We start from the raw sequence: 26222 nt of genomic DNA on the forward strand, positions 1-26222 counted from the left end.
CACTGCCTTAACCCTCTTGGGCATGGAGTTCACCAGAGCTTCACAGGTTGCCACTGGAGTCCTCTTCCACTCCTCCATGACGACATCACAGAGTTGGTGGATGTTAGAGACCTTGGCCTCCTCCACCTTCCATTTGAGGATGCCCCACAGATGTTCAATAGGGTTTAGGTCTGGAGACATGCTTGGCCAGTCCATTACCTTTACCCTCAGCTACGTTAGCAAGGCAGTGGTCATCTTGGAGGTGTGTTTGGGGTCGTTATCATGTTGGAATACTGCCCTGCGGCCCAGTCTCCGAAGGGAGGGGATCATGCTCTGCTTCAGTATGTCACAGTACATGTAGGCAGTCATGGTTCCCTCAATGAACTGTAGCTCCCCAGTGCCGGCAGCACTCATGCAGCCCCAGGCCATGACACTCCCACCACCATGCTTGACTGTATGCAAGAGACACTTGTCTTTGTACTCCTCACCGGGTTGCCGCCACACACGCTTGACACCATCTGAACCAAATAGGTTTATTTTGGTCTCATCAGACCACAGGACATGGTTCCAGTAATCCATGTCCTTAGTCTGCTTGTCTTCAGCAAACTGTTTGCGGACTTTCTTGTGCATCATCATTAGCAGAGGCTTCCTTCTGGGACAACAGCCATGCAGACCAATTTGATGCAGTGTGCGGTGTATGGTCTGAGCACTGACAGGCTGACCCCACACCCCTTCAACCTCTGCAGCAATACTGGCAGTACTCATACATCTATTTCCCAAAGACAACCTCTGGATATGAGTATTTCATACAATACTTCCACTGCAGCACTAAATAGATTAGATTATTTGAACAGTTCAAGTACAGTACAATGAAATGCAGTTCACAAATTCTCGAGAGTTGGGACAAAACACGTTTTAAAAAACGTTTTTATAAAATACACACTATATCAATTAGAGTTATATGTTTCTGCAGAGAAAGGTCTTAGTTATTTAACCATGTAAAGAAACAGGTTCTCCATTTTTTTTTACAAAGAAACGTTTCCCTTCAGAACTGGATTTGTGTCAACTCCATCAGACACACTAAAAAGTATACCATTTTTATTCTCCCAATCCAACAAGAATCTAAAGTTCTGAAGTATGTTGTAATAGTGTTTACTTACTCTTATATGTAAAAAAATATATATTATATAAACTTAAGTTGTGATTTCACATTTTTATGAAAACCCAGATTTCTAAATATTTGCATTTTCAAACATTGATTTTAATTTCAATATTGTAAAAACATAAGAAGATGTAGATAAGATGGTCCTTTATTACAAAAATATTAACTGAAGGAAGAATATTGTTTTCCCCAAAAAATTAACAAAAACATACATCTGGCGCTGTTGACGAAGATCTGACGGTGTTGACAAAAAATGTGTGTGCATTGCTGATTATTGAACAAATGTTCTCTTTAAACACTACTACTAAAACTACTCCTTGTTATTAGAGTATTGAAATTACTGTAAAGCAAACTATAATAAACATATTGCACATACACTGTTTCCAACTACTATTAATTACACTGTTTCCAACTACTATTAATTACACCGTTTCCAACTATCAAAAAAACAATAAGGGAAACCAGGGGCCCTCCTCCCCCTCTGTTTTCATCTACCTACCCTACACCAGTGTCTCCCAACCTTTTTCAGTTACTGTACCCCCAAAATGTTTTTGCACTGCTTTCAGTACCCCTGAAGTACCCCCTCATGTTAATTTCACTATTAAGTCTATGGTGTCATGAGTGTTTTCAAGTACCCCCTGTGGAGAGTCCAAGTACCCCAAGGGGTCCTAGTACCCCTGGTTGGGAACCACTGCCCTACACCATTTCCTGCTCTCCTTTTTCTCATCCACCTCTTCTCCTCTTCCTTTCCTCCTTTGTAAGTAGTCATTTACTTTAAAGTGGCATGTGTGTGTGTGTGTGGGTGTGTTTGGATGTGTGATTGCCCTGCACTGCCTACTTCATACTGGGTGCGATCTTAAATTGACATTCCTTGAAAACAATACTGCAACACATAATCTGTAGTTTAGAATCAGGTTCAATTAGCTTCCTTAAGTTTTCATTTTTGTCTAACCTAACCTAATCTAACCTTGCGCTTATGCCTTGAGCAGCAGGCGTCTGACATGCTCACGGTCTATGAAGTCCATCACATCAGGGGCTATGCTGTAGATCTCTCATGTTCTTAATTGGACTGGTGATGCATTTCCCATTAGTTTCACCATGATGTCTTCAACTGGGCAGAAACAGACATCCTTAGTGAGAAGCTTAGGCTGATACTTTGCTGTTGGACCATGGGGATGCAGAAACTCCACTTTCACATCTTGATGCTCAGGATCCACAGCAATGGTCTTGGCTAGCCACCAGTGGTCATCATATACTATTGCTAGCCAGTCTCCATTATTAAGGCTGCTAACAGCCGTTACTGTCACAGTACCCTCAGGACCTTTCAGAGGCTCCTCATCCAACTCCTTCTCCATCACATCTTCCATTTCCATATCCTCTTCCATCTCCCCTCCCATCTCTTTTTCCATCTCCTTCCACAACATGGCCAAAGGTCTTTTCTTTCCTGCCCTCCTTCTAGACTCTGCTGTTCCTCTGGGTAGCCATGGAAATAGAAGGTAGCTGGGCAGAAGCACTGGCAAACCAACATCTTGCTGCAAAAGCAGGATAGTTGTCTGTGCTGGATCCTGTTCTCATGTGGGATGACCTGGTGTATTTGTCTTGTTGAGGGAACCTGTTTGAGAGGATGCATGAGAAGTGTATCGTATCTTTGCATGTCTTCCTCTACAATGTGGTACAGCCGAATGCTCTTCAGACTGTTTGAGACCTTTTCAAAGAATGTGTGTCCATCTGTCACATCATTTCCTCTCAGGACCAGTTTGTCAGCTGTTCTTTTCACTGTTCCGCCAATGCCGTCTGGTGCGCCCTTACCATGGGAATTGGGGAAAAAGTTCCATGTTGCCTTTTCAAACCCAAGTGTAGGAGGGATACAAGACAGAAGGAAAAAATTATTCTTGTTCTTATACTGTTTACTTGGACCATCAGACCAAAAGTTTTTCTTGTAAATACATATTAGTAAGTATTTACAAGTATTAAGTATATGTACATTACAAGTGTAATGTGCAGATGTGCAATGAAGACAAATGCAGTACAAATAGCAATACTAAATGTGCAATAAAGGCCAATACAGGTTGGCAGAAAGTTCACAAGTTTGAGGTATTGTGAATGTTACAAGTGGGATAATAGTTGTTCGGGTACAAATGGCAATTTCTTAATGGCATTCTAGATGTGCAAACAAGGTAAATGGAGTAATGTAGTAGGGTAGCATGAGCAACCGGGATGCAGAGATAGCAGCACTAAGGTCCCCGAGGTAGATGTGTGTGTAGCAACTGTGTAATGCAAGCACAGTGGCAATTCTAAGTGTGCAAAATGTCAATGTGCAAAGAGGCAAACTGAAGGTACAAAGTGCATGTGCAACTGAAATGCAGGGATAGCAGCGGTGAGGATCTTGATGTAGACACGTACCTGCAACAATTGAAAAAGTTCCATTATCAGGCTTTGCAAGGCAGTGTCGGGGGGGGGGGGTCACAGAGTTCAGCAGGGTTACAGTAGATGGGAAGAAACTGTTCCTGAGCCTGCTGGTGTGGGGAACAGAGACCTTTACCGCCTGCCTAATGATAGGAGGGCAAACAGTTTGTGGCATGGATGTGATGACCCCGCACGCCCTGCGGACAGCACTTGCATTGGAGGTCTGCGATGAGAGGAAGCCGGGCACCAGTGATGTGCTGGGCGTTTTCACCACCCATTGCTGGGCCTTCCAGTTGGCTATGGAGCAGCTCCTAAACCACACTGTGGCACAGTTTGTTAAAACGCTCTCAATTGTGCTGCGGTAAAAGCTCACAAGGACCCTGGAGGACAGGTGGGCTTTCTTCAGTCCCCTTAAAAAGTAAAGCCTTTTTGACCAGGGCTGAGGTGTTGAGGGTCCAGGTGTGTCCTCCCAGGAATGTGGACACCCAGAGATGTGGACACCCAGGAATTTGAAGCTGGACACACATTCAGGGCCAGGTGGTTGTCAGTCCACCATGCCGCCAGGCAGGTTTTTCTGCAAAAAGAATCCCTTACAGTACATTACAGTGGAGGGATGGAAAATAAATCATGGTTGGATTTATAACACAATCCCTCTCCAAAGCTAATGAGGACAAGCAAATTAACAACAACAAAAACATCAAAATAGTTTTTTTATATTAGATGTCCTCTACATTAACTTAAGCTCTAACCATTATCTCAATATGCTCCACCTCATAATATTCTTTAACTCATGTAAAGTATTATTTAAATAGTCATTTTGTTTCATTTATATTTTTCCCCACAGTTTTTCCTTTGAAAATTCACACAATACACACACTATAGACAGAATGCAAGCTTTTATTCTGATGGCAAAATACGAAAAACTGTAGTTTTATTGTTCCTGCTAAATGTATAATGTTTCACTGCAGACTTTTATTTTGAAAGCAATATATGAAAACCGGAGGTCTTATTGTTGCTGCCGAATCTTTAACGTTTCCAGCAACGCTGGACGATGGCTAACTTCTTTATATCAAATGTCACAGCCACTTATTGAAAGTTCAACACTCCAATGCTTGATACTCTGAACGTCGGCTGCAGGACGTTGTTGCTCTGTTCTGATGCTTGTGTAATAGTAAACAGCGTGAAATGGTAAACTGCACTCAGCTTGGGAGAAATATTATATTTCATGAAAATATTCTGTTTTTCTGTGGCGGCACATCACAGTTTATCAGTGGCAGACCGTCACTGTAATTACAATATGAGGGAAACACTGATCAGTGTCTGTATTTTGTGTATCTGTGTTTTTATTGTGTGTCTAGCTGTGTCTTTATTGTGTGTGTAGCTGTGTCTTTATTGTGTGTGTAGATGTGTCTTTATTGTGTGTGTGTATTGTGTGCATCTCTGTGTCTTTATTGTTTGTGTAGCTGTGTCTTTGTTGTGTGTGTTTGTGTCTATTGTGTGTGTAGCTGGGTCTTTATTGTGTGTGTGTGTGTGTGTGTGTATATATCTGTGTCTTGTGTGTGTGTGTGTATCTGTGTGTGTATCTGTGTTTGGATTGGTAAGTGTTTGAGTTGGTGTTGTACAGAGTCATGCATTCATGTGTGAACAGGGAGTAATGCAGAGTGCTGAGGACACGGAGGAAGATAATTTGTTGTCAATCTTCACAGCCTGAAGTCTGCCCTACATAAAATCCAGTATTCAGTTGCACAGGGTGGTCCAGATCCAGCGCTCTGAGCTTGGTGACAGGTTTGGCTCAACAAGCAGCCAGGACTGTACTGATGACTAAAATGGACGAGCCTGGAATACAAACCAACACACAAACACAGGAGCCAGGGGAACAGAGGCCATTGTTACTCCATAGCCTTTGCTAATCTGTTTCTCTTCATCACATCTCTTTACCTCTGCCTCGCGGTTTCACCCCGTGCCTGTCTGACCATAGAGCTAGGCCGAGCCATCACACTCAATTCAGTAACAGTACCACTGATCGCTATGTTCAGTAACAGTACCACTGATCGCTATGTTCAGTAACAGTACCACTGATCGCTATGTTCAGTAAAAGTACCACTGATCGGTATGTTCAGGAACAGTACCACTGATCGGTATGTTCAGTAACAGTACCACTGATCGGTATGTTCAGTAACAGTACCACTGATTGGTATGTTCAGTAACAGTACCACTGATCCCTATGTTCAGAAACAGTACCACTGATCGCTATGTTCAGTAACAGTACCACGGATCTCTATGTTCAGTAATATTACCACTGATCGGGTATGTTCAGTAACAGTAGCACTGATCGGCATGTTAAGTAATATTACCACTGATCGGGTATGTTCAGTAATATTACCACTGATTCGTATGTTCAGTACCAGTACCACTGACTGGTGTCTTCAACAATAGTAGTGTTGAATGCTGAACTGTAGTGAATGAACAGCATTTTAACACTTCTCTAGGTGTGTTGTAGCGATGTGAATTTCATTGGAAATGGCACCCTCTGTGGATCTTGTTGTGGCGACATGCACATTGTGTCCAGTAATCCTGGCAAACTGCCTGAAGTGGGCCTTGATAAGACTCTCAAAGCACTTTAACCCTATTTTTAAAGTTTGCTTGGTTATAATCTACCACAATGATCCAAACTGCATCCAGGTAAGATTCATGTTAGTAGATATTATTCTGCAGTTAAGTGCAGCCTTGAAGTGCTTGTGGGAGTGTGTAAACAGAAACTAAGTAAATGCTTACATTTTATCTTCAAATAGTGAGGATGGCATTTTAGTGTCAAGTATTCCAGATTGGGTGAGTTGAAATGTTATTGACTGCCTTATGACAACAATGCACAGGCATATTTTACAAAACAACATAAAGATTAACACCAAATTAGCAAAAAATAATAATAGAAATGTGGAATTGGATCCTGTAAAACACTTGTGACTGCAAGCATATCCTGTCATTGGTACACTTGTTTGTGGAAATTTGCCAGCTGGTTTAAGGCAGTGGCCTGTACTCAGTGTCACTAAGACAACACCAGTGGTGAGGAGATTACCGTCTTTGGTTCTGTACAGAACAGGAAACAGCAACACACATTTCTATATGGAGAGAGTCATGGTTTATTTCTCATGATGGAGAAAACGATAAGAGATCAGAGAGTGTTTGTGTGTGTTACAAAGAACAAAGTAAAATTCTGATACAATCTTAATAATTTATTACCAAAATATATTTCAAGTTGACTGTATTATTGCTCAGTCCCTTTGTAATGTCCCGTTGATTATAATGTATGCCTTATTATATCTTCAAGCTAGGACAGTATATCAACTTTACAATCTGAAATACTTCATTAATTAACTGAATAGAATCACCACCATTTTGAATTGATAAATCTGATAAATGCAGGTCCAGATCCTCTGACACTTCTATAGCACTATGGGGTATTTTGGTCTTTCGAAAAGGTAAATACAGTCTCTGGTATCCAGCACATTTTCAATTAGGTTGTCTGATAGCCAACCTGTATCAACAGTATCTGTACCTGAAATCCCATTCAGCTTGATCTTCCTTGTTGTTGGGACTACTGCCTGCTATAGAGCTATTGCAATACGCTGGAACTGGAGCTTTTCTTTCCGGAACCTCCTAGTTCTGTCAGGCATTCATAAGGGCCATGTACTCCCTCTGGTGGACATGAAGACGCAGGAACACAGAGTGCTTCTTACTGTAAAAGCTAAGAGAAAGAGAGTGAGAGAGCACTACTGTCTGTCAGATATTACAACATTATAATATTATTAGAACACTGCATGAATGGCTTAGCGAAGACAACTTCCACAGAAAAAACATTTATGAACAAACTCCCAGGACAATGTTTCGGTCATCTGAGCAATGGATTAAAGTGAGCAAAAAGAAATACAATTTTGCCTAGTGCACCAACTTCGTTTAGCCTCAAATAATTCCCCTTGGAAGTTTTTGTTGATGAGTCTTTCTCATGATTTGTGTTGTCAAGCAACACTCTTTCTTTGTTGGCTTAAGTGTGAAGGCCCTTCTGAACCATTTTTACTTTACCAGCAGACCTAATGGGAAATACACATTCACAAACCAGTTCCCTTATTAATGCTAATTCCCCAATGTACCACAATCACATAGAGGTTGACTAATGAAACCCAACAGTGCTGCAGGACTGTCTCATTTCTCACCTCTGGAGCTCGTGGTCAGGCTGAACAACTTTTCCCACTTTGGCCATTTTCTCCATCGCCTCCTAAAACATGAATTAATAAATCAAATACTGCTCAATAAATAATACACATTCAGTTTTAACCTGGAGAGATGAGCCAGAGCAGTGGGCTTCAAACCTCCACTCCCAGACGTCGAACAATTTAGTCAGCATCTTACTGATTAGTTGGCATGTTGAATCTGGTGTGATGCTTAGCACATCAAAACAATACCCAATAAATGGAATGTCTGGCTGGTGGTCCTGGAAGAGAGATTTGACAACCACTGAGCTAGATAACAGCCAGTGACCTTTTTTGGGGAGGAATGGCCCAGCTGTGGAGTTTGTGGCAAGCGAAGAACAATGCTTCTTTTCTGACCTCGTCCTTGTCCTTATACATCATCTCAAAGCTTAACTCCCCTGTTATCACCACTAGTCTGTCATCCCCCGCTGGTATCTTCAGACACCACTAACTGCAAGAGCAGTGACAACCTAAAAGGAGGGGACAGGTGTGACCTAGTACAAACAGTAAGGCATACAGTTATTTTTAGTCCGTCTGGCTTATGGGGTGACACTCCCTAGTGGTCAGAGATATGCTGCTGAATGCCGCAGAGGGACACCCATGATTCACCATGCCGTGTCATGTCAACAGACTTTACACAGGTCTCCTTCTAGAGACACAACAAGAGAGCATGTCCCTTTCTCAAGGTTTAATCTATGTCCAGTAGTTAGTAATCTAGGCCCAGTAGATATTCGTACACTATGACCAGTAGATGTAAACATTTTACCAGTAGATGTTAGTACTGCATGTCCAGTAGATGGTAGTATAGAGTCGGGAATGTACACAAAATAACAAGCAAAATCATATTCTGCAGTGTTTATTGTGTGTGAGTGTCTTCCACCCACCTGTATAGAGCTATAATCACAGGAGGCACAGGCTCCCAGGACAGCTGCTCCCACCAACACAGCCTCTGTCTGGGCAGGCAGGACAACAGGGAGTCCTGTGGCGTTTGCATGAACCTGGACATACAGAGGATTCTTACTCAACCCGCCACACAGGAAGAGGGTTGTGATGTCATTGCCTGATTGCGTCATGGCCTCCAGGATGTGTCTGGTGCCCAGCTGAAAGGGGAGAGCACAGAATTACACAAACAATGACACGATACAACTTAAGTTTGAAATACTTTTTCTTCCATCTCAAGCTGTCGTGACAGTTCTTGGTGGATCGTTGTGGGTATTAATGTGGGCCTTCTTATGGAGCTCATGCAGTGTAGTTGTACTTACAGCCAGGGCCTGTAGAGTGGCCAGGTAAAGCAAAGCCAGGTCATCCAGGGTGCGGGACAGCGACAGGCCAACCACCTGTACAAACACACAACACCTGTGTACCAACAAGCTGCACAACAACTTCATAGAGGCTTCTCTATTTGTATATAAAGAATACCCAGTGTCTTGCTTGGGAAATTGCTCTCTAAGCAATTATGGAGGTCTGGTGTTTTGATTTCTGAGCGCAGAGGGTCAGAGCCCTAGCTTGGTCTACTCTATCTGGGCTCACTTGTTAACACGTAATGTTAATGTCACTGCCCACCGACCAACGGTTGTCAAGACAGCCAGGAGCCAAGGGTGGTCTCTTCTCACCATGCCCCTCAGGGTGGGGTCAGCCAGGGGTGAGCGGTTGCCATGAAAGTCTGGCCAGACATGGAGGCTGGAGGCCAGAAGATCCAGGGGAGTCCCCGAGTCTTCAGACATGGAGGATAGGTGTCTGTTTAGGTAGTTGTAGACATGTTCCCCACTGCAAGGAAATATGAGACATGGTTCACATTTTCAACTAACTTTGTATTATGTTGCTGTTTTTGTATGTTGTTGCCAATAATGTTGTTGACAAATGTTTGTGTAGCATAATAATGGTTTTCTCATTAGAAATCCATTTATTGCATTAAGTAATTCAGCGTCTTAGCTGCTACTGAAATGAAGAAATGCCTCCGAGCAATAGTAAATCAGTCATTCTCTTTCAACATGAAATATTTTTACAACCTAGAAAAACTGGTTCTCCCATTGCCCAGAGGGGTTTGTTCTAACCAGAATCTGGTGATAACTGAAATGTAAACCCTGCTCTTCCTAGGTTGGTGTTATTATATGGACTCTTAACATTCTGGGCCAACAGGCACCAGGGCTCCAAGTACATACTGTATATGAACACAGTATGTGGTGTATGTTAAATACATATGTTTTGATAATATGACTGCTGTAAAAAGCCAACCTTTTCACAGCATGCTCCTGTAATTGGGGGAAGGCTGCATGACCTTTGACCACATGGTCAATCTGAGGTAAGAAAAAAATACAACTAAGTTTTTCTGGGAATAGGAAATATATTGCTGATTACTTGAGGGCACACATTGACACAGCTACAGGATTTGACGTATAGCGGTTTACTTTTACTCTAGCAGGTAAAGAGAAGCAAACCAGCAGCTCTGCAGGGCCAAGGGCCTGTAGTTGAATAGGTCAAGCAGCAGAGCTGAACTGACCAGTCTTCCAGTAGCACTCTGTCCTCCCTCATTGAGCCACATCTCAGGCACCATGGCAGACAGGTAGGGTCCCCAGACCCCAGGGACATGAAGGGGTCCCTGACTGATCTGAAACAGAGAAAAACACAAAGGTAACATTGAGCTATGGGCTTCAACACAGAAACGTCCGCAGGCCCCAACCACCCCCCCTTAATGAACTTGGCTATCCTGCAACCTGGGTTGTGGGTTCAATTCCTGCATAGGCCTCATTTATTGAAAACTGTACATGTTCTTTAAGTTGCTTGAAAAAAAAAACGAGTACATTTATGTGTGTTGTTCAGGACTACAAAACTCACTGCCATGTGACAGGATGATGTCCCACAAATCATGGCCATGCGCGATGTCATTGGCTGGTGCTTACAAGGCAGTGAGGAACCACTCACATCTGCACCAATCACACCTGGAACCACAAAAAAGGTTTATTCATATTAGTTATGACTGGATAGTGCTTTGTCATACAGGCAACAATGCCAAACATACTGCCATAAAGTTTTTCAGGTTCAAAACGTGTGAAGTTCTTTAAATCCAATCGAACATGCCCATAATTTGCAGAAGAGACTTAAGGCAAAAGACCTTCAATGAACAACACCTGAAGATCGCTTCAGAAAAGCCCAGCAGAGCCTCACCCGGCATCTGGTGGGGCAGTGGCTCACAGGCTTCAATCAACCATTACATGCAATGGATATGTGACCAAACAAAACATTAAGGGCTTAATTTGTACATTATATTGATCAGTCCCAAAACTTCTGATTCCCCCAAACAGGAGGACTTTGTATAAAAAGTGTCATCATTTGTAAATGGTTCAACCAACATGTACATAAATGCCCTCAAATGTATACGTATTGTTGAATGTGTGCACAGCTTACACTTCTCTTCTTTTTCCTCAGTAAGGGCCCAATTGTTTAAAAAGGAAGAAAAACATCCTTTACGATTACAAAAACATTTGTTATCTAATAGCCAAGGGGGAGACTGGGCCACAACGTGAAGGAGTTTTAACTTATTTATTTAACTAGTCTCTTCACTCTTTGAAGTGGGTCTGTAACCTTCACAGTGGAATTCCGTGCTGAAATTAACTGCTGGGATAATGTTTTCCAAGCTGGTTCCAGTTGTTACGGTGGGGTGGAGGAACAGGGACCAGAGGTGGAGGAGCAGAGTTCACATCAGTGTGACATGCAAAACTATTAGAACCGCATGGAGTGGTTCAACCTTTGACCTTTGACCCAATGCAACGTGTGACAAGTAGAAGCAAAAGTTCATGAGAAGTTTAAGTGTCTGAACAGAACCAGGTGGGCAGCGTGTGGTTAAGAGACTGATCCAGGTGTGGATATACTCCTGGGTGAGTTTCTATAGAGCCGCTCATACAAACATCTGCCGTTGTTATCTAGTTTTCTCATCTATTCAAATCTCTACTACAAAACAATGAGTGCCTACCCAAGCCTCCAGCATGGGCATCAATAAGAGAGGCTCCCACTGCAGTGCCCAGGTCCAGCCCCAGTTCAGCTGCAGCGTCCTGAGTGAGGCCTTTTCCCACTGGGCTCCCAGGACAGCAGGTTACCGAGCCTAGGTAGATAGGGAGATACACACGGTGGCTGAATTCAGAACAACAACAGGTATGTAGGTACTCCCATTAAGATAACACCAATCAATGCTGAGTATGAGCTTCCTTGTTCATTTTTCATTAATCCAAGAAAATGTCCCTCATGTTGAAAACCTATTGACTGTGATCACCTATTTTGGAATGGTTGTTTTCCAGTAAGTCCTCCAGACCAATGGCTGTCCAAAAGCTGTCATCCCATTTCTCTGTGGGGCAGTATGTCCACTTACACACCAGAGTGCATAAAGACCTGAAGGGGAAATTGTAGTGGAAAAATAGAAGAGTGTGTGAACGAATGTACATGAAGAAAATGGCCGGTGATGAAACATCTACAGGAAAACTGAATGATTGTTCTAAGGAAAATGCTGAATTCAAAGCGGCAATGTAGTGGTTGTTCCTATTATTTAGATAAGAAAGTGCTGATTATATTTCAGAATACATTTGATCTTTTAAGACTTTTGTTTCAGAGTGATGGTAGTTAAAAAGTGGGGGTTACTGAAATTGGGATCTTGATTAATGGCGGACACTTTCTTTGTGGAGCAATTTTTAACCAATCTGAAGAACACTGTCATAGTAGCCTCATTTAGACGTATGTGATGTACTTTAGAAACTTCAGATATTAAGTCTAATATTTCAGTATTCAGAGTACTTAGACTAATATTCCTTGAATTTTTATTGTATGTCTCATAGTAATAGTTTCTGACATAAAAATCCTTATGCTAGGCCACAAAATGTGAATCTCTGAGCTAAGACTGAGTCAACATTTTGCATAAGATCATTAGCTGCAAGTATTAGGCATTTAGCCTCTAGATTTTTAATAATTCCAAAAAGCAGATCTTGGACACATTTACTAATCAAATATATAATACTTATTTTGTCTTACGTTAACTCCTGTCATCCTCAGCTGCTGAAGTGGAATTTGTGTTGATATACAGAATCTGTCTGACAACCAGTGTACCCGGTCAAAATACACACATGCAGGCAACCACATGCTCCTGATCTGAAGCCCACCTGGCCAGAGAACCTGTGGCCTTCCAGGACAGAAAGTCAGGGAGGTCAAAAAAATGGGCGGCGTCCCTCCAGCAGGTCTCTCTCAGGTTCTGACAAAATATGTGACAATATAACTGGACAATAGACGAATAGCACTTAGGCCAACCAACCAATCAGAGAGGTCTAACAATAAAACTGTCTACAGACTGATGGCGGGTGACCTCTAACCTCTTTCAGCCAGAGCAGCTTGGGGGGCTGCATCTCCGGTGACATCACCCCCCCAACCCTGCTCAGGACCCTATGGCCAGTGGTGGTGATGCGGGCAGCCTGCTCGGCAGCACGGTGGTCCATCCACATCACCACATTCCTCTCAGCCTTGCCTACACACGGGGTGACAGAGAGGAGACCAGTTCAACCATGACTTCTGAGTTCTAATGCTTGTGCATTTTACGCAATCCGATGAGCGTTCAACACGTTCAACAGCGTTAGTGTGGTTATAGATTTGTTTTAACACCGTTTCACTCACCGTCCTTGTTCACGGCTACAGGCCGGAAGTTCTGGTCCAAGACCACAAGGGAACAGGTGGCGTCAAAACCCACCCCTCTGACCTGGCTCTTTGGAACTCCTTGGGTAACTCTCTGTCACAGGAACATGGTAAAATGTCGTTGTTTAGATATTGTATTGCTACTGAATTTAGCGAGAACATTTAGCAAAATGTACTTTACTCCCACTTGAACACAGTCTCAAGAAGCCCAGGCACCTACCCGGACTGCTCTACAACACTTAGACCAGATGTCAGCGGAAGACTGGACGTAATGGTCGGACTGAGGCTCCCAGATGCTGACAGACTCCTCTGCAGTGGTCTTCACTTGGCCCTCCCTGGTGACCAGAGCAGCCCTCACACTGGCTGTCCCCACATCCACCCCAACATAGTACCAGACCACTGGCCCTGAGACAGCCATTTACCACACCTGCTAGACACAGACAAATCAATGACAAGAGATCAATGGTGACCGCCTCACAGTTGGCTGTGTCGTTGGGAGACCAGTGTTCGAAAGGAGGGCAGTACAATTGGCCAATACCTTCTGGGTTGGGATGGTTAATATTTGGATCACCTTGCCTCGTGGCGCTCTAGAAACTCCTTGTGGCGGCTTGGGAAGGTGCTGGAAGTTGCTGCAATGCAAATCACAAGATAGCCAATCACAAGTTGGCTATCAAAATTGGGGGGGTGGATTAAAAAAAGTTTGAATCATCACAGCCTGGTTTCAGGCATGTCACATGGCCACAAAGCACCGCTGCAAGTGATGAAAATAGACCATCGCATCCTTGGGGCCATGCTCCCACCCATCCAGTATATCTAGCCAAAACTGTGCCTAATGAAAGCCTGAAGAACCCTTCACACCCTCTAGATTTGTCTACTGTAAGGTCTTAAGAGGCTAAGAAATGGTATCTGCAAGCCATCAGACAGCTGAACCATTGAACTTTGACCACCTACACTGACTCTGTTCTACAAGGCAAACATTTCTCTACAGCTGCAGACCTAACTCAACCATAGACATACTGTTTGAACACATACTGTACATATTTACGTAAATACCATATGATTATCAATCACAGATACCGTAGCGTTGTTATAATTATCATTTTTCTTTTTATTTAAATCGAATTTGTATTTCTTGTTTCGTTTTTGGGTCGTTTTACCTTTTAACGTCTAGATCACAATGTATGCTGATAATGAACTTCCACCATAGGAGCTTTGGTTCCACAGACTACTGGAACGGAATGCGTTAGCAGTCAAAAAGCGTAAAGTCGTTGTTGTCTCGCATTGAAGACCAGAGGGGTTTCTCTTTGGCCATTGGGTTTTGGTCAACTGCGACACTAGCCGCAATCCAACGCACGCACATCTGCCAAAGTAGCTTTACATTTTTAGATTGAATATAAACCTTTGGGAAATAAACGTTGAGACAATGGACCTTTAATCAGTACAGATAGGCTCTGACAAGAAAAACGACAAAATGACAGATTTATATGAAGTACTTTTAGTCACATTTTAGGTGTTTTTTTTATTAATAATACTGTTTATGCTAACTCCTCCATCATGTGTATATTCAAAAAGCCTTGTCCAATTGAAGTAGACATGCTGTCCAGAGTTTTAATGATTGTATAACAAATTAAAGGACAGCTGGCATATTTAACACAAAAGTGGAAAAAGAAATTGGCTTCATTTATAGCTGGTATAACTTGGATAAATCAGGGTAATTTCAATATAACACAGACAAGAATTTAAAAAAGTAGTCAAAATAGGAAAACAATCCTACTGATCAAGAATAAAGTATATTACTATTGTTTTATGTACTTAGAGAGTTAAATCCCTTTAGGCCCATGGCAAACAATGTACAGTTAGCAGTCGATGTTTGGGCCAAACATGAACCAGACAGAGATTAAAATAGAAGGGGTGGGAGATAGAAAAGAGTAATAGAGAGAGAAAGAAAGAGGGGGAGGGAGAGTGAGAGAGGGGAGATAGAGGACGGAGGAAATTATAGCAGCAGGACAGGAAGAAACAGATGGTCCACTGTAAACACTGTATGCATGTTTAACAAACAAACATGCACACACACTTGAGTGAGTACTCTAACTTTCCTCTATTTATTGTCAACACATGCAAAGTGCACTCTACACATTTTGGTCAAACAAAGCACAGACCGGAAGATTGTGTTTTCATGAGCTAAGGGTCCATCACTTTTCTACAACAAAGGACTGCTTGTGTTGGCTGTGGTATAGCTCTTCATTAGAACCCTCCATGCAGTGGAAGCAGCTGGCTGAGCTAGAGAGAAGAAGGTGGTGTTAACTACATTTGAGGTTACCCATCAGGCCAGAGGACAGGAAGCAGGGACAGAGAAACAGGAAGTTTGGTCAGGCCAGCTGTAAGTTGATGGATGAAAATTCCCCACCAAATGAATAAACACAGGTGCTGGCTGTTGCAGAATATTGTAAATGTACTTCATCTTCCACAAAGAGACCTGTCTTAAATCATGCTAGCTCCATAAAGAGAATCTGTGTGTGTGTGTGTGTGTTAATTTTTGTGTTTCTGGTCAGTCCCTGTGACAATGTGTATGATTCTTGGATAGGACTGTTGTTTGTGACATGGGGAACAGACTTCCCTAAATATTATAATCTGGAAATCCAACTGAAGGTGTTAAATACCTCCAAATGGTGGTTGTTGTTTTGTTGTCAAGACAACCTGAGGACAAGCATGTAATCTCAGAGTTGACCTCAGTCAACACTCACACTTACTATGGCCTGTAGCTGAGGCATGTTAAATAATTTATAGTCAGGGATGAATAGAATGTGTTGAATAATGCAAGAAGAGAGCAGACGAGAGTAAAAGCTCACGGCAAGCAGACAGAGCTGAGAGATAATACCAGAGATATCAGTCTGAGAGTTTCTTAGAGGCTAACTAACAAGCAGCACTGATTCCCATTAAACTCTAATGACGAAAATTACACATTGCATGTTACAGACAGATATTAAGGCATTCTATTTCTAAACACAATACGCATGTAAAGAGTTCCTAGTTTAAATATTATGAACATTATCATGAAGAGCACCTAGTCATCTTAATTAATAAATAATAGTGATTTGATAATACTTAATGATTCTGTAAAAAATCATGATCCAGAAAACCAAGAGCAATTATTAAAATGAGCACATCACAATGTATTTGATTTGTCATAATATGAGAAACAATGGTCAGTTCTGTTTTGTTATTCAGAATGTTATTGACACTTGGGACAAATTACTTTGTATAAATATTACTGAAAGCCCTTAGCACTCAAAGCACTAGACACAGTGTAATTACCATGTAGAAACATTGTGTACTTGCTTACGATGGCAGGCTACATTAAGCACCTCTTAAATTTGAGGTAGAATGCGCTCTTTGATCTTCACTTGATCATTCATTCCCCTACATAACTAAAGGAAAACGTGTCACCTGAGAAGAAAAAACACTGGGAGCCGCCCCCTGCCCTCCCACCATCACCAACCGCCTCCAACACACATACACCCATAAATACAAAAGTATATCGTCAAATTGCCACGCTTTTACCCGAAAAGTCAAAGATCAAAATAAAAATGGTGTAAGCTGTTAATAAAAAACAATCCGATCAACCTGAGTCAAATTGGGTAACAATTGAGCGGGTAATAAGATATTCAAAACAATACGTAATCCCAGAGGACACCGCGTCTCTTACTGCATTACCTAATCCCATCAGCCATTGCGGGAGGCGGGAACATGTCCGGTTGTCAGCGCAACGTGCATGTCATTACAAAAAGTAACGCCCATCACATCATCCCAAACCAATAGGAATCATTAGAAATGACATCATTGTTATTTTCAGTATAGCAGCGGCTTAGAAGTGGATAAAGTTCATCTCCACGTTGGAAGTGGTTGAAACTACGTTGTACCAGGCCCAGTTATTATCGAGTCAAACGCCGTATCTGCTAGGGGAAGGAAAGTCTTAATCAGTAGGCAAGTCTAACTTTTAAAAAATCCCTCATTGAAACAAAGACGCATATCGACTGAGGAAGTGTTTATTTTTCTTCTTCATACATACTATTCTTCGTGTATCAACCCTCGAGAAAAGTTTCCACATCGGACATCAAGACTTCCAGAGTTGCCTCCGAGTTGAGGTTAGAAAATTACTTCTTTTGATATCCTCAAAATATTATTGACAACGGATTGCAATTTCTCATTCTAAATTGTTTATTGCAATTTCGAAGTTTGATGTTTGGATTTTTATTTCAACAACCATCTTCGAGATAAATACGGGGCAGTGTCTGCCCACCAAGATGGAAGCTACGTTCTATGACGAATCGGTAAATGGTCAACAAGGAACAGTGGGTGGATATCATGGGTTTAACCCGAAAAGTATGAAACAGAGTATGACACTGAACCTCAACGACCCTAAAATGTTTAAACCTCATCTGCGGGCGAAAGCCATCGACATATTGACATCCCCTGATGTGGGGTTATTAAAACTGGCCTCTCCGGAATTGGAAAGGCTCATCATACAATCTTGCAATGGGTTGACTACTCCGACACCAACTCAGTTTCTCTGCCCAAAGAACATAACTGACGAGCAAGAGGGTTTTGCCGAGGGTTTCGTGAGGGCGCTCGCGGAGCTTCATTATCTACAGCATATGCCCAGTGACAGCTCAGAAACTCAGACGAATGCTCCCAACGGCATGGCATCCGCATCTAGTGTGTCGGACAGTCCTATATCTTACAGCTGCACTGTGCGCCCCGAACCACCGGAATACACCAACTTGGGCACTTTCAATCGTGCTGTCAATTCTACTTCGGAACCTTCTGGTGACAGACACTCATCTGCAAGTTACACGCCCGTCCCGTCCCAAACCCACAATGAGCCCCAGCATTCAGTACAGCACCCACGGCTACAGGCATTTAAAGAGGAGCCTCAGACGGTGCCCGAGATGAGCGGCGATACCCCTCCGCTTTCTCCAATAGACATGGAGAGCCAGGAGCGGATAAAAGCCGAGAGAAAGCGCATGAGGAACAGGGTGGCCGCGTCCAAATGCCGGAAAAGGAAGCTGGAAAGGATCTCAAGGCTGGAGGACAGGGTCAAAAACCTGAAGACCCAACACACAGAGTTGATTTCCTCTGCCAACGGGCTCCGGGACGAACTGGCACTGCTCAAACAGAAGGTCATGGACCATGTTAACAGCGGGTGCCAACTCATATTGACGCAACAGCTTCAAGCGTTTTGAATGGCCAAAAGACTGCGCTTTCGTTTTGAGCAATATACATTTCATTAAGGGACCAAACGTCGCTCCTGTAGGGGCATGATACCCTAGCCTACTTCGACTTTGTTACCCGAACAAATTGTGGGGGAAAAAGAACTATATAATAATAGTATATAATAGGCTAGTGGTGGCCAAAGCCAAGCAGTGCAAAGGCCTGTTGCCCGGTGACGAGTTTTGACATTGTCTAGTATGTACATAGACCAAGTCTAGCACTGAGTTTTCTCACCAGCGACACGTTGTAGCCTACAATGTAACACTATTTAAGACATTGCTTTAACATATCTTGTGCGAGAACTGTCTCACAAGTGTGTGTACTAGGTCTGACACAAAACTGCCTTACTTTCTTAACTTTTACATTAATAACAACTTTGTTGAAAGGGTATAACACATTTTAGACCTTAATACTTTAGCATAATACTGTTTTATGCCTGTCTTTTGAGCACTTCAGAAACTGTATGTATTAAACGAAAAATAAAATCTGTAATAAAACGTACGCCTTTTTTAATATTTTATTATTTTAGAACGGGTTTTAATTACTGAGAAATGGGTTATTAGTTCAGTCTGGGGTGAACAATGAATAAATTCTGTTTGTTGACCGTGAAATAGGGACAGACAAACCATTGACTAAGTCACTCCAGTCTAGTATAAATGCTTGGCAGTGGACAGTGCTACTCGACAAACGATTGGACGAACCCTTGTCGGAAATGCGCAGCTAGCGAGCCAAATATGGCAAGAGCTCTAGGAGCAGCTACGTTGCCCGGGTGTGCCTAAAAGTGGCCTGTTAGTGGTGTAGTAGTAGTGGAACTTAGCTGATTTTAATTCATATAAATTAAAATATATTTAATACAGAATATTTTTCCTCAACGTTGGTACACACGTATCATACCATTGCCCACATTCTTTACTACACCATCGAAAGACTAGAAAAGTATTGTATTACTGCTTATACCATACAGTAGATGCCTTTCCACACAACCCATTAAGACAAAGCCAAAACACGTTTTTTTTTAAAATATGTGCCATTTTAGTGAAAATCCATATCTGAAATACCTAATGTAAGTACTCCAAACCTTGGTTGTGAAACTCCAAATTGAGCGCAGATGCATTCTGTGTACACTTATCATACCTGAAATGTCCACCTGTGGCAAATTCAGTTGATATGTCATGATTAAGAAAGACAGACACAGAGCCATGTCAGGCTGGCAAAGACCAAGCCATGAAATCCCACAAACTCTCAGCAGACATCAGAGAGAATTGTTTTGAGGAATAGATCTGGGAAATGTGATTTAAAAAGTGCTGACACATTGTATGTTCTCAAGAGCTCCATGATTGTGAAATACAAGAAGTTTAAAACCACCAAGACTCTTCCTAGAGCTTGCTATTCTGCCAAACCATGTAACCAGGCAAAATTGGCCTTAGGAAGATGACCAAGAACCTCAGTGATTACTAATATAACAGTGCTTCAGGGTTTCTCTGCAGAGATGTGAAAAGCTGCTAGAAGGATAACCATCTCTGCAACACTCCATCAATCCGGCCTTTATGGTAGCTAGACAGAAGCCACTTATAAATATAAAGCATGTGACATTCATCCTGGGGTCTCCCAAACAGCACTTTAAGGACTCTCTGGTCTGATGAAACCAAAATTATACCATTTGGCCTGAATGCCAAGCGCTACATCTGGCAAAAACAAGGTACGGCTCATTTCCTGGCTAATACCATCCCTACGGTGAAGCACGGTGGGGAGAGCACCTTGCTACGGGGATGTTTCTCAGCAGCAGAGACTGGTCAGGATAGAGGAAATGATGAACTGAGCTAAATTAAGTAAAATAGATCTTCATAGGATAGTGCGCCAAAAAATCTGAGTTAGAGCTGCTAGCATAACATCCTGCTGCTAGCATAACATCCTGCTACTAGAAGAACGGTAATGAAGCCTCGAATGGCCATCAATACTTATTTAGACCTAAGACACCAGGTGCGTCCAATAAACGATGAGGTAGAACAGCAGCCTCAATCCCTCGTAGGCTAAGAGTTGATGATCCCTGAACTAAAGGTTACATTTGTTTCCAGTCATAGCAGCTAAAGGTGGCACACCTATTTGCAATATATTCAGCCAATCTTTCTATTATTTTGAAAGATTGGGGGAAGGGGGTTGCATGTCATTTTTAATTAATGAAGAATTTACACAAACATGCCATTTGTTCACACAGGTTCCTTAAAATGTATGGTTTTGGAAGTTACAACCTATTGTGTCTAATTAAATAGAAAAATAAGAACTGGAAAGGGGGCAAATAATTTACCACTGACCTGTATTTAAAATGTTCACATGAAAGTAGTGTTCAGCAATTAAGCTAAATTCCATTTTTCCTTTTGAGCATAAAAGATGGAATGGAAAATAAAAGAGCTGCGTAGTAGATACAAATTACAAACAATGAATTCATTGTGAAACTGGTGTTGGCGGAAGTTTAATTATTTTGCCATTTTTGACTTTCACTGCTATAAAATATTTGTTGGGTCAAAAAAAAAATCATACAAACATATTTGAGTACATACTGTAATGTTTTGACTGCTTGATAACAGTGGAAAAGGACTAAAGTGTAATGGCATAATTCTAGAAGAGCAGGTCAATGTTCAGTATTTGCAGCATTTGTACACAAGAGTCATAGGAATTATAACAAAAATAATACGATCAGAGACAAGTAACCTGAAAAAATAACTTCACCAGAGGGTTAGAACCAATACACCCATTCTCCTTGTATTAACAATAACAGTGCATTTAAAAAAAGGGTCCAAGGTTATGGGAAAGACTTGGGTAGACATGTTAGTGACAAGATGTCTGTGACCACACAACACACCAGTCTTCCACCACAGCTCAAAGAACTGACTGCATCTTATGCTGGGGTTGCACTCGCCAACCATCTTCAATAGTCCCTGACAATAGCTTGATGTTGTGGTGAGTATTGAAGAGGAACCACAGAGTATGCCTAGTGGTGCGTTATCCAGTCTTAGATATAATCCCCTCTCTCTGCTTCAAGACAGAGTTTCCACGACACCGCATGTGTCCATTTCTCCACTGGTCTGTATGCGCTACACTACCCCATCATCTGTCCATCCAACTGTCCACCTAACATGCGTCAGTCTGTCCACCTGGCAGTCGGTCTCTCAGCTGACGAGCAGACCATCCTTCCTGGCAAGGCGCTGGCGGTGCACATGGTCCTGCTCCAGCTCCTCGTGACTGGGGTGCCAGATGCGGGACAAGATCCGCTCCACATTCAGGGCATACATGGTGTGAGAGGGCATCACACCCCGGTGGACCTACCAAAATAAAACCAACAGATTCTTTTGGTTAAACCGAGTCACGTAATCGTCCAATGCTAGTGAAAAAACAGATCAATGTGTTTAATGTTTTTTGATGTAGGTATATATATCACGTGATAGTAAGGCTGATGGGAGTCTGGGATTCTCTCACCTGCAACGCTTCCAGGATATCAAACATACTAATAGGAGGGAGGGGCGCAGGGAGACTGTTACCGGAACAGGCCAAGAGGAGAGCGGCCTGCTGCTCAGCATCGTCTGGTGACACTTGAGGCGGAGGGCCGGCCTGGAGAGATGCACTAGATGGGGGGCTGGGGACGACATGGAAGAAAAATGGCAGTGTCAGAGGTGTGTTTTAGTCACAAACCACTAACAAGTGTGTCCTAGTCACAAAATGGAGTGAGTGAAGCCACTACAACTCCTCTGGTTAAACACTAAAGAAAAAAGACGTTTTGGCGTGTCTACCAACGAGCCATGGTAAGTTTAGTTTACCCAACGGGATCAACAGTATGAAACTTGAAAAAGGAGAGTACTGTACACAATTTGTGGGTCTGCCTTTGTTGGCGATGCATGCTCAGTTCTGAGAGTTGATGAGGTCCACACTGTGGTTTATTGGGACCCATCTTTTTTCAAGTGTTCTTTCTGGAAGATTTAACTTAAAAGGTTTGAGAGACTGTGGTAGTCGTTTGTAGCTAGCTATGTTTCGTCTGATTTGTAAGCACGCTTTGGCGCTCGGCAAGATTTGCTAATGTAATTTCCCTACAAATTGCATAGTAATTCTATGCAATTATTATCTCAAAGTAGATTATTTCCAATTTACTGACAAGCTTTTGATACTGTACCATTTTGAGCTAGATGAGCAGTTGACAGTTGCTGACAAATTGTTGACCTCCTTACCCCTCTGTGATTATGTGGTAGGCTGCCAGGCTGTTCTTCAGGTAGGGCTGTGGAGTGACATCACTGCCGAAGGCGTAAGGGAAGTGGCCGTCACGCAGCCGGTAGGCCTTCCTTCTGGACACCACAGCAGTTAGCACATCCTTCAGGTGGTTCTGTAGTAGTCAAGGGAACAGCAGGTGAGTGGTGTATCACAGATACACCCCAGTTTCAATATCCCATTAAACACATACCTCCACAGCGTGGATCATGGAGCTAACAGCGTCCTCAGAGACATTATCCAGGCCCAACTCGAAAGCGGTGACCATCATACGAGCCTCCAGCTGGCCCCGAGTTGGCAGCAACAGGGTGTGGGCACTGAGTCTCAGCTCTTCCTCTTCACTCCCCACCTCCCGCGGGCTGAAGATCTGGGCCGCACTCAGAGGGTTCTGGGGCTGGAATCGATGCTAAAGACCAAATGGGTCACACACAAATGTGCACAAGCATACAAAGCATTAAATATCAACACTAAGAGAGGTCTGACATTTCTAAAACTGGGGTAATTGGCAAATCCCATTACCAACATAAGACTCACATCAAATTTCTGTCTTGAGGAAAACTTCTTTTTTCCTTTGGCTGGCTTGCCAGGCTTAGAGGCAGAGACACATGTCCACGGCAAAGATCCAGCACCCTCTGGGAAAGGGTTGCAGTCAGCTTTGATGTAAACATACAGATTTATAAAAACAAAAAATATATATTTAATTTTTTTTTTAAAAAGGTTATTGATACTTTCTATGGAAAACCTACCTGGTGTGGAGACGATGATCTGACAGCGTGTGAGAATGGCCAAGAGAAAGTCATTGTGGACATGAACTGTAAGGGCGAAAATAGACACAGTAGGCTTTGAAATTATTTATATTTATATTTTTTGTATTGTACTAAGTGGGTCTAGTCAAAGCTAATGCTAGTGGCTGTAAACAACGTGCTTCCATTTTAGATTTTGGGGAAATTACAACATGAAAGGTTGTGTATTGTGAAAATGGGAAAATAAGCTAAATGGGACATAAAATGAAAAGTATTTTCACGTGCACAATAACATAACATAGGAAAAGTATCCCATGTTCACGGTACTGGTACAAAGTACTTTGGTAAGCAACAAAATAAAATGTAAGTAATTATAAAACATCCTCGATGTAGGGAAGCATAGAAAGACGTTGTCGGGCAAGGACCGGCACAGATAGACAATCAAGCCATATAATATCTCCACAAACCGTTGTCTTGTGTCAAAAGGCGACGTGCCTCGATGTCAAACTCTTCTTTGCTGATCTTCTGTTTGAACCACAGTTTTAAATTCGCCCAGTAACTATACGAGATGCAATTGATGAAAAAAGCATTAAGGGAAACATTGGCCAGCTAAACATTCAGTACTAACATCAGCCTAGAATCAAAACTTGTAGCTAGCAGTACAGAAACACGTAGCTAGTTGTACAAGTTAACAGAAATACGTAGCTAGCAGTACAAACGTAACAAGCACTACAGTACTGTAAAGTCGTTATAGTCTCTAGCCGGTAGTAGCAAACAGCTAGCTTTAGCTATCCATTTGTGAACTTGCAAAATAGGGAAATCAAAAAACTTAGTGTAAAAACATCACATCAACCAATGGGTGCATACTTACTGTTTGATATTATCACCAATTGCTTCAGTTAAATTCTTTTTCGCAATTTCAAGCTCACTAGCATGGGCTGCCATAATGAACGGCGGCTACAAGTGCGTAACAAACAAATAACGTAATCATTCAGCGCCTGGCATGTCTCCTGAAATCAGTCGTGTGAGCATCACGGTGCGGATCAACTAGAAGTGTAGTAGCGCCATCTATGTACTTGGAATATACGGACAGCATACATTTTTTGCTGCAAGCACACCCCAAAACACACTTTTGTTTTCCTATCCTTGTGGGGGCCTGAAAAACGGAAATCCATGATCCGTAAATCTAAACGTAGCCCATATCTTAAATATAACCACAATAACCTATTATTTATGCCTAAACATAGCTCTGATGCCTTACCTTTAACCTCAAGTGTAATGTCTGAACCTAAAAGAGACCATAACTAATAAACCTAAAACCTACCCTTTTTCAAATCCAAACCCTAAACCTTACCGTGACCATAGCGATAACCTTAACTCTAACCTTAACCTTAATAAACTAACATTCCTGCCTAAACTTAACCTATAACTAATACCTAACCCTAAACTTAAACCTAACCGGGAACCCTATTCTAACTCTAAATTGAAACTTTTGTACTTCAGACAAAATAAATAGCTTTTCCCAATGGGGACAGGCACATTTTGACATGTCTTTATGATTTAACCACAGTTTGGGGATATCATTGTCTCAGTTATATTGTGAAGTCTGAAACACACGCATACATATACACGCACACACACAAACACACACACAAACACACACACACACACACACACACACACACACACACACACACACACACACACACACACAAGCGTGCGTACCTACATGCAATTATCAATTTTTGCCAGTAGAGAGCACATATGCCTCAGGAGAAGTTGAAGTGTTTGCATGAGCAGAGATAATTTTGTTTTACACTCATTGCATTTCACCCAGGTGAACTTGTCGATTAGGCACAAATCTAGTTTCAGCAAAATTACCATTGTTTTAGTGTGGGACAATTTCTTTAATCTTTGTTAAAATTTTCTAACCATTGTATAGATATACACATTTCTGTTTGTAGAACAAAACACAGAAAACATGTAGAGACCATAAGACATGATTATACCCATTCATGGTAACACCCATTCTTGAACATTAGAAATTCAATTAGTCTGTTTAAGCCTCTTGTCTGTTGTTGTTTGTAACTCAAGGATTCTAGGGACAAGCCCAATCTGAAAAGTACTAGCCTTGTTAGTAAACTGGATTAATATCCATCGCTGCTTATAATTATATAAAACATTGGCAATCAATCCCTTCCCTGTGCCTGATGCACACTTTCATACACTGGAGGAGAAAGATCTGTAAATTGATATGAAATTAAAATTGTACATCAAAAGCGCTTGCCTACATTGTCAAAAAATGACAGCTCAAGATAATTATTGATAGGGTAATAAAATATGTATTGCCTTTATTTCCCTCCTCTTAACTCTTTTACTTGAAGACTGACATATAAAATGTGTCTGGTTTGTAACAGGTTTGTTAAGGATTGTTGAAGGATAGAATAACCATTAAATCAATTACAGTCAAGGCATGCCATATCCTCAGTATAT

At 42.0% G+C, this 26222-nt stretch overlaps 3 protein-coding genes across 7 annotated transcripts; 1 reads left to right on the forward strand and 2 right to left on the reverse strand.

Annotated features, from left to right (window-relative positions):
• Positions 1-7103: 7103 nt before the first annotated feature.
• On the reverse strand, positions 7104-14988 carry fggy (FGGY carbohydrate kinase domain containing). 4 transcript variants are annotated; one of them, XM_020041627.3, is made up of 16 exons: positions 14619-14988; positions 14000-14128; positions 13682-13888; positions 13444-13555; positions 13146-13297; positions 12939-12958; positions 12062-12177; positions 11765-11893; positions 10630-10733; positions 10295-10402; positions 10030-10091; positions 9408-9561; positions 9057-9131; positions 8679-8894; positions 7759-7820; positions 7104-7292 (listed from the first exon to the last, which is right to left on the reverse strand). In XM_020041627.3, exons 3-16 carry the CDS (start codon positions 13877-13879, stop codon positions 7214-7216), a joined length of 1587 nt encoding a protein of 528 aa, XP_019897186.2. In that variant the 5' UTR covers positions 13880-13888; positions 14000-14128; positions 14619-14988; the 3' UTR covers positions 7104-7213. The 4 variants fall into 4 exon arrangements, with proteins under 4 accessions (XP_019897186.2, XP_010888554.2, XP_010888544.2 ...); XM_010890252.4 differs by having other exon boundaries at positions 12939-13027; positions 14000-14090; positions 14619-14986; XM_010890242.4 differs by having other exon boundaries at positions 12939-13027; positions 14619-14986.
• Positions 14989-17336: 2348 nt separating this feature from the next.
• Positions 17337-19252, forward strand: LOC105022094 (transcription factor AP-1). Its single transcript, XM_010890231.3, has one exon. The coding sequence runs from the start codon at positions 17766-17768 to the stop codon at positions 18702-18704; it is 939 nt and encodes a 312-aa protein (XP_010888533.2). The 5' UTR covers positions 17337-17765; the 3' UTR covers positions 18705-19252.
• Positions 19253-21173: 1921 nt separating this feature from the next.
• Positions 21174-24855, reverse strand: tada1 (transcriptional adaptor 1). Of its 2 annotated transcripts, none has more exons than XM_010890212.4 (8): positions 24601-24855; positions 24197-24288; positions 23733-23798; positions 23521-23639; positions 23180-23392; positions 22950-23101; positions 22207-22363; positions 21174-22052 (listed from the first exon to the last, which is right to left on the reverse strand). In XM_010890212.4, the coding sequence occupies exons 1-8, from the start codon at positions 24672-24674 to the stop codon at positions 21900-21902; spliced, it is 1026 nt and encodes a 341-aa protein (XP_010888514.1). In that variant the 5' UTR covers positions 24675-24855; the 3' UTR covers positions 21174-21899. The 2 variants fall into 2 exon arrangements, with proteins under 2 accessions (XP_010888514.1, XP_010888522.1); XM_010890220.4 differs by having other exon boundaries at positions 23521-23618; positions 24601-24846.
• Between the last annotated feature and the right edge of the window lie 1367 nt (positions 24856-26222).

Source organism: Esox lucius, chromosome 3 (genome assembly GCF_011004845.1).
Source record: "Esox lucius isolate fEsoLuc1 chromosome 3, fEsoLuc1.pri, whole genome shotgun sequence".
Taxonomy (NCBI): domain Eukaryota; kingdom Metazoa; phylum Chordata; class Actinopteri; order Esociformes; family Esocidae; genus Esox; species Esox lucius.